General features: G+C 41.7%; 1 protein-coding gene across 3 annotated transcripts in view; it reads left to right on the top strand.

The window, feature by feature from the left end:
- The first annotated feature begins 3,806 nt into the window (after nucleotides 1-3,806).
- Nucleotides 3,807-12,412, top strand: part of UBE3C (ubiquitin protein ligase E3C) — an 84,666-nt gene continuing 76,060 nt past the window's right edge. For all 3 annotated transcript variants that reach the window (XM_074868591.1, XM_074868601.1, XM_074868583.1), the window contains exon 1: nucleotides 3,807-4,311. In XM_074868591.1, the coding sequence (XP_074724692.1) occupies nucleotides 4,246-4,311 (66 nt within the window). In that variant the 5' untranslated portion in view covers nucleotides 3,807-4,245. The remainder of the gene's footprint in view (nucleotides 4,312-12,412) is intronic.

Here is a 12,412-nt window from a genome sequence, read left to right as displayed (position 1 = left end):
TCCTGTAAATTAAAGTATTTCTAACTTATTTACTGTTCATTTATTATGCACTCTTGTAAAAAATGTTTCTGTATCTTGGGAAGTAATGTAGCACATAATGAGGCACTGTCAGTGCATCTCAGATTTTCATCTGAGTTCAGCAAGTCAGCATAAAAGTTTAGGACACTTTATTTTAATTGCACAGGGAATGGAAAGTAATGGTAAGATGGTGACAATTTGGCCATCATACCCTGCAGAACTGAGCAACTGCCAAATATACTCTTGATTGCTTACCCTGTCTAAATCAGGACTATACGTACAGAATGGGGCCAGAAGGACAATGCATCAGAAGTTAAATTGTTTGCCGATTAGTTTGAGAATAAGAAACATTGCAGATATAAAATGGTGCTCATTCAAAGGGTAAAACCAGCATGTATAATATTTATTTTCTTTCTAAAATTTAGATGCCATTGATTTGTTTTAATATGTAGAAAGAGTGTTTACAAAAAAAAACTATAAAGTCTCTCTGACAGAGGCAGACCGTGTTGCTACTTACATTAAGGTAGCAGTAGCTCCATAACGTTAAAAGTTTGTAAGTCACCTCAGTGATGTTATTCTTAGCACCCAGCACAATACAAATTCAAGATCTTCATCACTGTTGGGAAGGAGTTATTTTCTCTTATTATTGCTACCTCAACAAATCTTCATTCTTGGTTTTTCCTCTGCTCAGTACCAGAGGGTCAACAAGCTACATTTAGAAGATAGCTTTGCTCTGAGTCACCCAGTGAAAAAGGAAAAACAAGATCTTACAATAGCCAGATATGTACCACAAAATTTCTCCGGTCCTTTGGTACTGAGAGGCAGGCCCAGGAGAGAATCTATAGATAAGTTTCTCTGGAATGTGGATTGAATCACATTTTACCCAGGTTTTCAACAAATGTGACTACCTTTGTGTTGCTGTTTTAATTTCTGTGGTGTGCATTTACAAGAAAAAGAAGGTATTTGCACACCCTCAGAAAACTTGATTGTGGGGAGTGAAGAAAATGTAGAGTAATGACACCTTTTTAAGAGACTGTGTCTGATTAACAATTGGACTTCTGCAGTCCAGCTGTACCTGGAAGCAATATGTACATATGCCTGCAGAGGGAAAAAGGAACAATCAAAGGGCAGAGAACTGTGATTAGGAGAACGCAAAAAATATTGTGGAATGTGCAATAAGAAGGAGATGAGAAAGATGGGAAACTGTGTATGGAGCTAATTTCATTGCAACAGGTGAGGCAGGTGGGTGTTAACACAGCATACACACAAGAGCAATATTCCTAGATCCTTGAGTATACGTTTGTCAGGGCCCTGAATGCACCAAAAGGACTTAATTGCCCTGAACAGCTTCAGCCGGGACCCCCACTCACTCACCCCACTGTTCATCGGTCCATCTAAGTTCAGGAGTATCTGTCCCCAGCCCTGCCTCCTCGATGGACCTTGGACCTACGCGTAGCACTGTCTTCTGCTTGTGGCTGGACCCTCTGGACTCATCCCCTTGCCCTGCCTGGAGCTGTCGGTGGACCCTGTAACCATTGCTGGGCTCTGCTCACTGTGTCTGGAGCCTGTGGGATTATGTCTTGATCGGGAAGGGCATGGCTTGTGCTGGGGTTGTGCTCGGCGCCCACTTGTTTTCCTTCATGGAGCAGCCCTGCTCTTGCTGCTCCTTGAGAATATTAAACCAGTCTCTGCTCTGACTTTTTGACTAAGTGACACTGAGTTTTCTGACTTTTTATATTTTCTCCACTGTGATATAAATGCACATTTTGTCCTAAAAGATAAATATAAAAATAAAACACATTTACAGTTTCTTTTATGCTTCCAAAAATTCACTGTATTCAAGATAAGAACCACTCAGCTTATTCTGTTATATAAGTTTTCATTTAATAAAATTACACCTAGAGTGGCCTCTAGGGGCACATGCAAATCACTAAGACTTCTCAGACAAACATTCATCAGTTGAGCCCATGTCATTTACCAACTACTTCTTCAGAAGGTAACAGCCAGGGTCAGCAGAGGATCTTGTGTCCTTCTGACATTGGAGCTGGAACCTGTCAAACGTGTATCAGCCCAAAACCTGCTTCACAGAGACCCTGCTCTCTGCAGTTTCATGTTTCTTTGGCTTCTTACGTGAAGAGGGATTGAATCCCCTAAAATGGCTTTGCTACTGATAAAAATTTGGCACAAACTCATGACCTAACAGGTCGCTTCTGTGCTAATGAAAATCAATTAATTAACTGCTAGGGACACCTAGACTAGTCCTTTTCTGTATGAGACTTACAAAGTTCATCAAGGCTTAAGTCCACTTGAAAAGAATGCTGTCATGCTTAGAAAAAAACTTGCTATCACTCCCATATAGAGCATTGTGATATTATATCAGCAACACTACATGTTGAAACTATGAACAAACATTTAATGTGGCATTTCACAATGCCCTAAACCTCAACTGCATTCGTAAACACTATTTATAAGAGACCAGGCTTGCTCATACTGAAACTATGTTATCTCAGAAAATGCAGGGCTAATGTTTACTCTTGCCAAGCACTTGTTCCCTTATGAAAAGTCTGAAATTTGAAAATTTAGACTCTTCTGAATCATCCAAATCCAAGGAAATCTCAATAAATATTTCATTTGTCAGTCAGTTTGGCGATAGTTAAATGGCATTGTGTTCTTGGTATGAACAGCTGGAAGGGCTATAGTTAAATGGCATGGTGTTCTCCATATGAGCAGCTGGAAGCGCATATGTTGTCTCCTGACATGGATCCTTGCCATTTGTTTGTTGTGATATGCCGATGTGAGAGTTCACAAGTTAGGGCTCAATCAAATTTCCACTGAAGGAAATGAAAGCTGGATTTGGCCACCCATATTTATTTAACACCTCATAGCTGCAGACTGAATAAGTGCTTTTTGTTATTGCTGTTGTTGGTATCACCTCTGTATCTGGAAGGATGCAATGAAAGCACTGAAAAATGGAGAACAGGCTAAGAAATATAAAATAAAGGAGCCTCAGGTGTAGTTTCACCATTCAGGTCTGCTGCTTTTATATGACAGCCTTTTTCTCTTTCCATTCTTCGTTGAGTGTTGAGGCCCCAATCCTGTGCGGAGCCCACTTGCATCGGGGACTCTCTCAAGTGGATTTTCACATCTGTGTAAGCACGAGAGCCTGTACTTGGGTGTTCAGTGTTTGGTCTTCACACTGGTCATGAAGCCTTTGCAATGGGGCAATGTCTATCAGAAGCTTATCCTACAAAAAGGACAAGTAATATATGTATATATGTATATAATGTGCTTTATCACAGACCACCGACTCAGCGGTGGAGTCCTGTGCCCAGGTCAAGCGGGCTCCTCAGCTTCAGACTCCATCCTCAGTGCTGGGGTGGAGGTGGTACCACAGTTCTGAGCCCAGCTCCAAAAGCTCCTGCACACCCACACAAAGCTCCTATTTAAAGTGGGGTAGGCTTTTTAGATGAAACTGCTGTAGTTAGGACAAACCGGACACTGGTCAGGCCTGTGAGAAAGCTGCCTCCCACGGGCAGGGCGACGACCCCGTCGTTAGGCCCGGGCAGGACGGCGGCAGGCCCGGGCAGGGATGAGGGCTCGGGGGGGCTGGCAGGGCGGCCGGGGGACAGGGCGGCCGGGGGACAGGGGGCCGCCCCCCGCCGCCGCTGCGGTGGGGCCGCCGCAGCCCGAGGCGCGGCCTCGCAGGGGCCGAAGGGCGGCGCGCGCGGGCGGCGCGTCCCCGGCGGCTGCGGGCGGCGCGCGCGCCGCCGCGGCGGCCGATCGTCGAGATCGCGCCAGGGAGGCTGCGGGCGGCGGCCATCTTCTTTCCACAGCCGGCTGCTCCCCCAGTGCAAGTGAAGCAGCCCCGCCAGCCCCCTCCTCCGCTCCCTCCCTCCTCCTCCCTCCCACCACACTCAGCCGTCGCCGCCGGTCAGAAAGGGGGCGACCGGGGAAGCGAAGGCCGCGGGCCGGGGAAGGCGGGGGAGGGGGGGCAGCCGCCGTGAGGGGAGCAGCCGCCGTGAGGGGAGCAGCCCCGCGGGGGCGGGCGGCGGGGGCGGTGCGGGGCTCGCTGGCGGCGGGCGGGCGGGCCGCGGGGTGCCAGCCCGGGGGTTTGTGCCTCCCCGGGGCCGGCGGCGGCCCCTCCGCTCGCCCACTGCCGGCCGGCGCCCCCTCTGCGGGGTCAGCTCGGGGGGCCGGACCCCGCTCTAGATGGGATAAGCTGTAAACATGTTTAGCTTTGAAGGGGATTTCAAAACAAGGCCCAAGGTGTCTCTCGGAGGAGCGAGTAGGAAGGTAAGAAACGGCGCCTGTCTGTCTCCGCGTTTGTGTCCGTGTCGGTTTCCCTCGCCCCCCGCCTGCCTTGCCTTCTTGTATTAGCCTTATTTTTACTGTTGGGCCTTCAAAAATGGGAGCACCTATGACTAAGGTTTAATTCAGGGGAAAAAAATCCTCCCTTCATGACGATGTGTTTACCTCTGATCTCCTTGGCTCTGTGTTGGCTTTTTTTTTGTTTTGGTTTGTTTTTGTTTTTGTTTTTTTTTTTTAATCAGGCCACACACACCCTCCGAGGCTTCTAGTGTAGTAAGAATTGTGGGAAGCGAGGAAATGTCTCCTTAGCGCTTCCCCCCTGCAAGCAATCCGGTTTGTTGCGGCTGGTAGCACCTCCCGAGCAGTTGTCTCTAGGGCTCCCGGGGTGAAGGAGGGAAGGACTCGGAGACCTCTTGTCATTTCTCTCCAAAGGGAAAGTCATGCGTGGGCCCGCCTCGCCGGAGGGATGGGGGGGAAACAGCCTTACACAACTCGAGATCAATGCAAATTACTGGGAGAGGCTTCATCCACGTGAGTGAGGGTTGCAGGGTCACCGGTTTAGTTTTTCAGTCAATTTGTCGTGTGCAGGGTGAGTAGCAGTTAATTGTCTGCTGTACCAGACTATTGAATCTCCTTGTATTTATTGATGGAAAAGAAGCAGAACGGTTTATTTAGATCTTGCTGATTGGACAGCGTAGTCAAATGTTTAGTCAAGCACTGAAGGACATAGAACTACTGAAGAACGAGAGAAAGGACAAAGTGTTTTTAGAAGTGGCCTGAGTTGTAAGGGTCGCTTTAATTCCCTGCTAAAATACTGATTCCCCATGTTGTCATTGGACATGATTGTGTGGTAAGCTAATGAGTGTTTTCATTAGTATTTTTGTATCTTAATGGGGGTAAAAATAAGTCTTAAGTTTTTGTTACTGTGCACTGTAAGCAAGTTCAGTTCTCAAACTTTTAAGGTTTGGCAGTACTATTAGGAAACTTGTACTAAAATACTGCACTATGTGATATAAAGATCACAGTGAAGTTTGCATTTTGGTGTGTTGTCTTACATAGAACTGTATTTAAATAGTGCAGCTTTTCATCTGAATCATCTTCTGTTTATCTTAAGACATTTCTGCTCATTAGACTACATACAATGGCATTACATGAGTCAGAAATATCATAAATATTCCTCAGCTGAAGTAGGAATTGACAGAACATGCCCTGGTCCTCAGCTGTACACTTTAGGTACTTTGCAACTTTTGACACTGACTTGCTAATAGTGTTAACTTGCAGGACATGTTTCCTTCTACAGAAGTAAACAACTGTCATAATAACATATCTTCTTTTACACCTACTGATTTCTTTGTGAAAATTCAGCAGAATTCTATCTATTTTAATTATATGTGACAAATGTATTAATGTTCTACAGGTATCAATTTCCAAGGTCAAATATTAAAAGGTAAAGGAAGTGAAACTGAAATTGATACATAACCTTCGCTCTGTCCGATACAGAGGTTGTATTTTGTGATCAGATTGATACCGACTGGTCCCCAGATTTCGTGACTTTAGTTTGGTACGCTGAAGTGCTTGTGCTGTATCAATGCAAATCAGTTAGTCGCAGCTTTGTATGGACATTGTAGAATCCCCTTGAAATAGGTGCTTGTTTTCAGAAGCTATGTACAGTACTAATGAAGGAACGTATTTAAGCAGTACTAAGAATTACTTCTAAAAATGCTTTTTACCTGAACTTTTATGTAAACATACTGCAGCAGAGATTGGTGTGGCAAGTGTTTATGCTGGTTCCATGAGCTTCTCATTATCTCATGTCACTGGCTCCTTGTGATCATGTTTCTCATACCTATAGGCTTCAGTTTTACAGAAGGCTAAATTGTAAAATGCTTCCTTTCAGCTTTTTGTGCATATGGGAAAAAAACTTGTTCTTTGACAAGCCCCCTTGCCCTCCCAAATGTGTATCATTTTAGAGAGATCCAGTGTATAGTTCCAACCTGCACTTCTGTGATGCCCTATTAACTGGATGCGTAGTACTGCCTGTTTTGATTTCTGTAGTGAAGTAAAACACAACTCAGAAATACTGGTAGAATCTGTATACAGGCTGCTTAATGCTAAGAATAATTCTCTACCCAATTTGGGGAAGTTTCCCAAACGTTGTTGCACCTGTATGGCTACATTAGCAAAACCCTGTCAGGGTCTCCAGTTTGAGGAGCTGGTCAGTGCTGAAGTTGCCAGCAGAGTCTTCCTGAGCTGGATACAACTACACCAAAATAAGTGATCAGCGAAGCTGACTATTAAAAATATGGTTTTGTGAATATAACTGCAGCTGGAAACAGTGACTGTGTTGGTCACGGGTCACATGTGCTGATACGCTGTCTGACATCGCCAGGCGTGTCTGGTGTTTCCTTAGGCCTCGCGAGGGGTTGACTTCAGTAAGTCCCATCAGTATAGGCACAATGATAAAAATATAGCTGGGGACTTGTGACATTGTGGCAGTTAGAAAGGTACTGAATCTAGTATGCTTTCTCATCACATTTTTGAATTATAAAAGCAGAGAGCTTCAGGTTTGTTTTTACGCTGTGTGCAGCTTAGGTTCATCTGCATTATGATGGTCTGAATTGCGAATGCTGTAGGGAGGCGCTTCAACCAAGCCTTTTCTGGCAAAAAAGTAGTCTTTAAGTATCACTTACTTTTGTTAAAATCTTGATTTGCAAAATCAATGTTCTTGAAATGATATCCCTGTGACTAATCCTTCCAGAGTATTATTGTAACATTTTAGTATTGCATTGTACGTAGTGTAAAAATATAAATGGTATTGTCAGTGTTTGGACTCTATATCTGCTTTCAAAAATCTGCTGATTCATTTGGACTATTTGCGTTAGTTGTACATGTGTTTGGGGGTGTAGATACTGTGTTTTTTTTACAGTGTGGTAGGTTAATTTTTGTGGATTTTTTTTTTTCCTAAATATTTGGGGTTGCTTAATGCCACCTTTAAAACATGATCCCCTGCTTTATGAGGCTCTTCAAAAGATATTTTCAGATTTAGTTTTACTTGTAACTGGCAAAACATGTTTTTTTATTTCTGAAGTAAAATAGCCTCCAAAAATGAATACTGTTACTGTAGTTCAATATGGGAATGTCTTGAATTACTCATGGACTTTTTGTATAGGACAGGAATTGTTGCTGAAAAGGCTGTGGCTGCAGAAGTTCTGTGGTGTGTCTGACAGGAAAAAAGAGGTGCGTCTGAAGAGTTGGTTGGGGGTGCAGTTCAGATTGAACTAACCCAACTGAACTGTGCAGTGGACCAAAACAGCCAGTCCTTCACCTGGGTGGTTCCCACCGCATCCTCGTGTCCTGTGTAGTGAACATATTTCTTCAAGGTGGAGTGTCACCATGCCTTCTGGTGGCAGCTGGCAGGTTTCACTAATTTTCTCACGAAGTTGGGACTCTTGTTGTCATAGTGCAGAATCTGTTTAACCATGTCAGCTTGAATTGGTACAGTCAGGCCTAGAGTTCCTTTATTAATTTCACAGAATCGTCTAAGTTGGAAAAGACCTTGAAGATCATCCAGTCCAACCATTAACCTAACATTGACAGTTCCCAACTACACCATATCCCTCAGCGCTATGTCAGCCCGACTCTTAAACACCTCCAGGGATGGGGACTCCACCACCTCCCTGGGCAGCCCATTCCAACGCCTAACAACCCGTTCTGTAAAAAAATGTTTCCTAATATCCAGTCTAAACCTTCTCTGGCACAACTTGAGGCCATTCCCTCTTGTCCTATTGCTTGTTACTTGGTTAAAGAGACTCATCCTCAGCTCTCTGCAACCTCCTTTCAGGTAGTTGTAGAGGGCAATGACGTCTCCCCTCAGCCTCCTCTTCTCCAGACTAAACACCCCCAGTTCCCTCAGCCGCTCCTCGTACGACATGTGCTCCAGACCCTTCACCAGCTTCGTTGCCCTTCTCTGGACACGCTTGAGTAATTCAATGTCCTTTTTGTAGTGAGGGGCCCAAAACTGAACACAGTAATCGAGGTGTGGCCTCACCAGTGCCGAGTATGGGGGTAAGATCACTTCCCTGTCCCTGCTGGCCACGCTATTTCTGGTTTCCTAGGTGTTAAGAAAAATATGAGGTACCAGTCCTTTAGTACATCCATGCAGGGGGATCCCCATGCCTGTGGCGAAATGTGCAAGGGACTCTTGTTTAGGTTGTGAAATGTATTAATGATATCTTGTGAGCCTTTAACAGGAAAAATGGTTAAAAGGCTATTAATAAGTCATGTTTACAGTATCACCTGAGATAAGTAAATCCCAAGACTGTTTAATATATTGTTAAATTATAATACAGTATGAGATGGTTTTAAAAAAATCTTCCTTTTCAGGAATTGCAGATGAGTTAGCACTGTTGTGAAAGTGAAACCAACTTCAGAGAGTTTCTTTTTGGCTTTTTGTTTTGTTTTCATTGAAGACAAATAGTGATGACTCCATCTGTATTTTAAAAAGTTTCTGTAATTTCTTTTAAGATGGACATTTTGGATAATTAAAGATACACAATTTACAAAGTTTGTTTATATTTTTAGTAGTTACTCATATGTTTTCTTAATAGCATAACATTAAACAATAGATTGCTGTATATTTTCTTTCTGCTCTCAGCTGAAGTGCAGAGGTAGAACTCCAGAAGCACCTTGTTTGCTCTTTGTTGTCTGTATTCTATGCATCAACTAACTTCTTGTGGAATAAAAATTAATGATTTAAAACAGTAGGCTGTAAAATTGCCAGTGTATGTAGAGATCTGCACAGGTTGGGATTGCTTATGGTGATAGATGTCTGTAGGATTAAAGCAACGATGGAACAGATTTAAAAAATAGTTTTGTTTCTCTCTGATTGAGGGAAGTTGTTAATAATTTCAGAAAGGAATAATTACTGTTTCATTGTAATTTATTTGATCGTCCACCAGGTCACAATGGAAGTGAAATGATGCTAGGGATTTATAATACAGGATTTCTGGGTTACAATTACAAATTTACAATTTATTTTTGAATGGTGGGAAAGAATTGCACTGCTTTGCTCCATAAGACCTTTGTCCCATAAGGCACATGGCGTATATACTTATGCAAGTACATACCTCTTTCTGAGTCAGACCTGTGTTTTGTCCAGAACATTGAAATGTCAAAGCCTAAGTCTTGAAATACTCTTTGTATTTGAGATCTGTGGTGTGGAAATATGATGAGACCATCATGTCATAAAATAATTACTGTTTGTCAGTAGGAAACTATATAATTAATGCATACTACATTCTTGTGGATCTTTTCCCTCTTGGTGACATTTAAAATTCTCATTTGAAAGGAAGCTACGAATGATGGAGTTGTAGTTAGCTGACAGCAGTGATTACGCTGTTATTTTCAGTTATGTGCTATTTTCTCAAATTTAAAGCAAAAATTTCTGCTTTTATAGTTATGTTTTTTCCCAGCTTGTTTCTGAGAAAATGAAAAGTCACTCAACTATGACGATGTGTACAATATACATCTTAAAAACCGTAATAGAGACAAACTGAAAGTAAATTTAAAAGCAACTTACTTGCATTTCATTTGGCCTCTAGAGCCTCCAGTCAAGTCCTAGTTCCACTGTGCGTGGCTTTGTAGATACTGTGGAAAAAGTGGTTCCAGATGCTCCCTATGTCCTACAGCAAAACTAGAGCTAAAATGCTGAGACGTTTTCTAGCAAGCACTGTGACGTTGATTTCAGTGAGGTCAGGCTTTCCCTGGCCAAATGCCTCTTCCTGGGCATATTTTAAGTATTTTAAAATGCCTTCTTCTGGAAGATGGTCTTCAGTACGTATAAACTTGACCATGGTGCAAATAATCAGAGATACGAAGAGTCACAAACTGTTTTAAAACAGAATTTTTCAAGCTGCTGAACATGTTTTTACTCAGGATGGCTGAGCTGCATATCCAATGGAATTTAAATTGTCGAGGTTTAGTTCAAGACTTTGAGTCTTTTGAAATGCTAATTTCTTTTAATATTCAGAAAAAAACAATTGAAATGGAGTTTATCTTGTCTAAAATAATGTTGGGAACTAGAAACATTGTTGAGAATCACTTTGGAGGGGGATGTCTCCTAGTCTCCACCTTTGTTCTCTACAAATAAATGCTACAAAATCTTCCTTTTATTTGTTGGACTTATTAAATACTTGTGTTACAAGAAATTTTATTCTATAAATTGCTTAGGTCACGTCATTTGCTTTGGGAGTTGTTACTGATTTTTATGTGGTTCAAGCTAAATTCAGCTGAAGTCATGTTCCTCATTTTAAGGAAAAAGATGCAAGTTCCTGGGTTTTGTGGATGAAAAGCAGCCAAGATTTTATGATTGTCCACGAAACTTAAAAGATCAATTGCTTATTTGTTTTTCCTTGAAAATTTTCTAAAAGTCATGCCTTGTACTTTGCATGATCTATTCTAATATTAAATAGAATAGCATTCTCAACTAAAGAAAGAAAATAAACTCCTGTGGTTTACAAATAAATCTCAAACATTTATTAATAATACGTATTTTTTTGTGTCAACATATTTTTGTTATTTTTTAAAAAAATGTGCTCAGTATTTAGACAGTACCTGAAAGTAATTACTCAGTTTCACCTTTGCATCTAGCATATTTAGGTTTTAAATCTACTTGTGTGGAACTAAGATAGCTTGATTAACATGACTGTCCAGGTGTGTTCAATTTCAGATTTTAAGAGTCAACAAATACTAAAAGTATTTGAAAAAAATTAATTACATATATATGGTTTTTTATGAACCTGAATTTTGAGCCAAGAAGGCTGAAAGTTTATTATCGCTGTCAATGCAAAGTGTTAAAATACAGGACAAAAAGAATCATAATTCATATATTTGTTTATGTTATTCAGTCTTTGTCTAGAATGTATAAAGGCTAGGAGTTGTGTAAACATACTTTTACAAGAAAATAGTGTATTTCAGCAAAATCGGGACAATAAAGCAGTTTTAACTGGATTTTTTTTTTTTCATTATGTATTCAGTTGGAGTTTTTGAAAGCACTGACATTGATATTGTTACATTGTCGGATGCGACTGTTCTCTGGTCTGTTACAGCAGTGGTGTGACTTTGAACTTTGCTGTGATGAATAATATGGTACATAGCAGTTTTATCCTGATGTATAAATTAACATTTCAAATATTCCTGAACATTTCTTAGATGGTAGTCACAAGCTTTCCTTTCTGTATACTGTCTTCCATCTGCTTCCTTGTTTTCATTTTTCTCCCTTCTGTCTTACTCTTTTGAGTCATCATCCATAATGTCACATTGTGTTTTGCTGTCACATACTGCTTCTTTGCTTTCTTGTTTATTTGTGTCATGCCTCACACATACATATATATATATATATATGGTGAAGAAAACCTCAAATCAGACTTTTCATGGGCCTACAGCTTGTGTGCTAGAGCCTGAGGTTGGCTGTCTTCACCAGTATCTTGTGTGAGAGGAAGGAGCAGACAGGAAAGGGACTGCTAGTAATATAGTAAATGTTGCATGAAACACACAGTGTTTTGCACTTTGGAGGTCAAGCTCCTGAAGAAAGAAGACTACGTCATAGAAAGTGTCTGGAATTTGATTCAGTAAATGGCTTTTTGCTCCTTTTGAGTTAGGGTTGAAGGTATCAAGACAAGCTGATGCTTCATTCCTCCTAAAATGTCTCACTGCCTACCTTGATAGATAGACTTGATACCTGACATCTGCCTGTCTGGCAGGTGAAGAAAGAAGGTATCGTGGCCATCACAGAAGCAAGGCAAGGAAGATGGGGAGTAGGAATGAGCTATGTGTGATCTTTGGAAGTTACTGTCAGATGATCTGGCACTATGAGTAGTTCTGGCTGTAGGTAGGCAGGAAGAGGTGGTGAAACAGCGGCTGTAGGTGTCAGTGGTCATGTGACTGTATAGATGGGAGTTGTGAAATGTGCATCACCTATTGTAACCCCGTTGTCATTCACAACTAGCCACAGAGCAACAGCTACTAAGTTTAACTCTTTCTCACTCTGCTGTTTATTAAAAGGCAAGGCAGGGGGGATTTCAGAGAT

The sequence above is a fragment of the Strix uralensis genome, chromosome 1 (assembly GCF_047716275.1).
Source record: "Strix uralensis isolate ZFMK-TIS-50842 chromosome 1, bStrUra1, whole genome shotgun sequence".
Taxonomy (NCBI): Eukaryota; Metazoa; Chordata; class Aves; order Strigiformes; family Strigidae; genus Strix; species Strix uralensis.
This window is presented reverse-complemented; position numbering and strand designations above follow the sequence as displayed.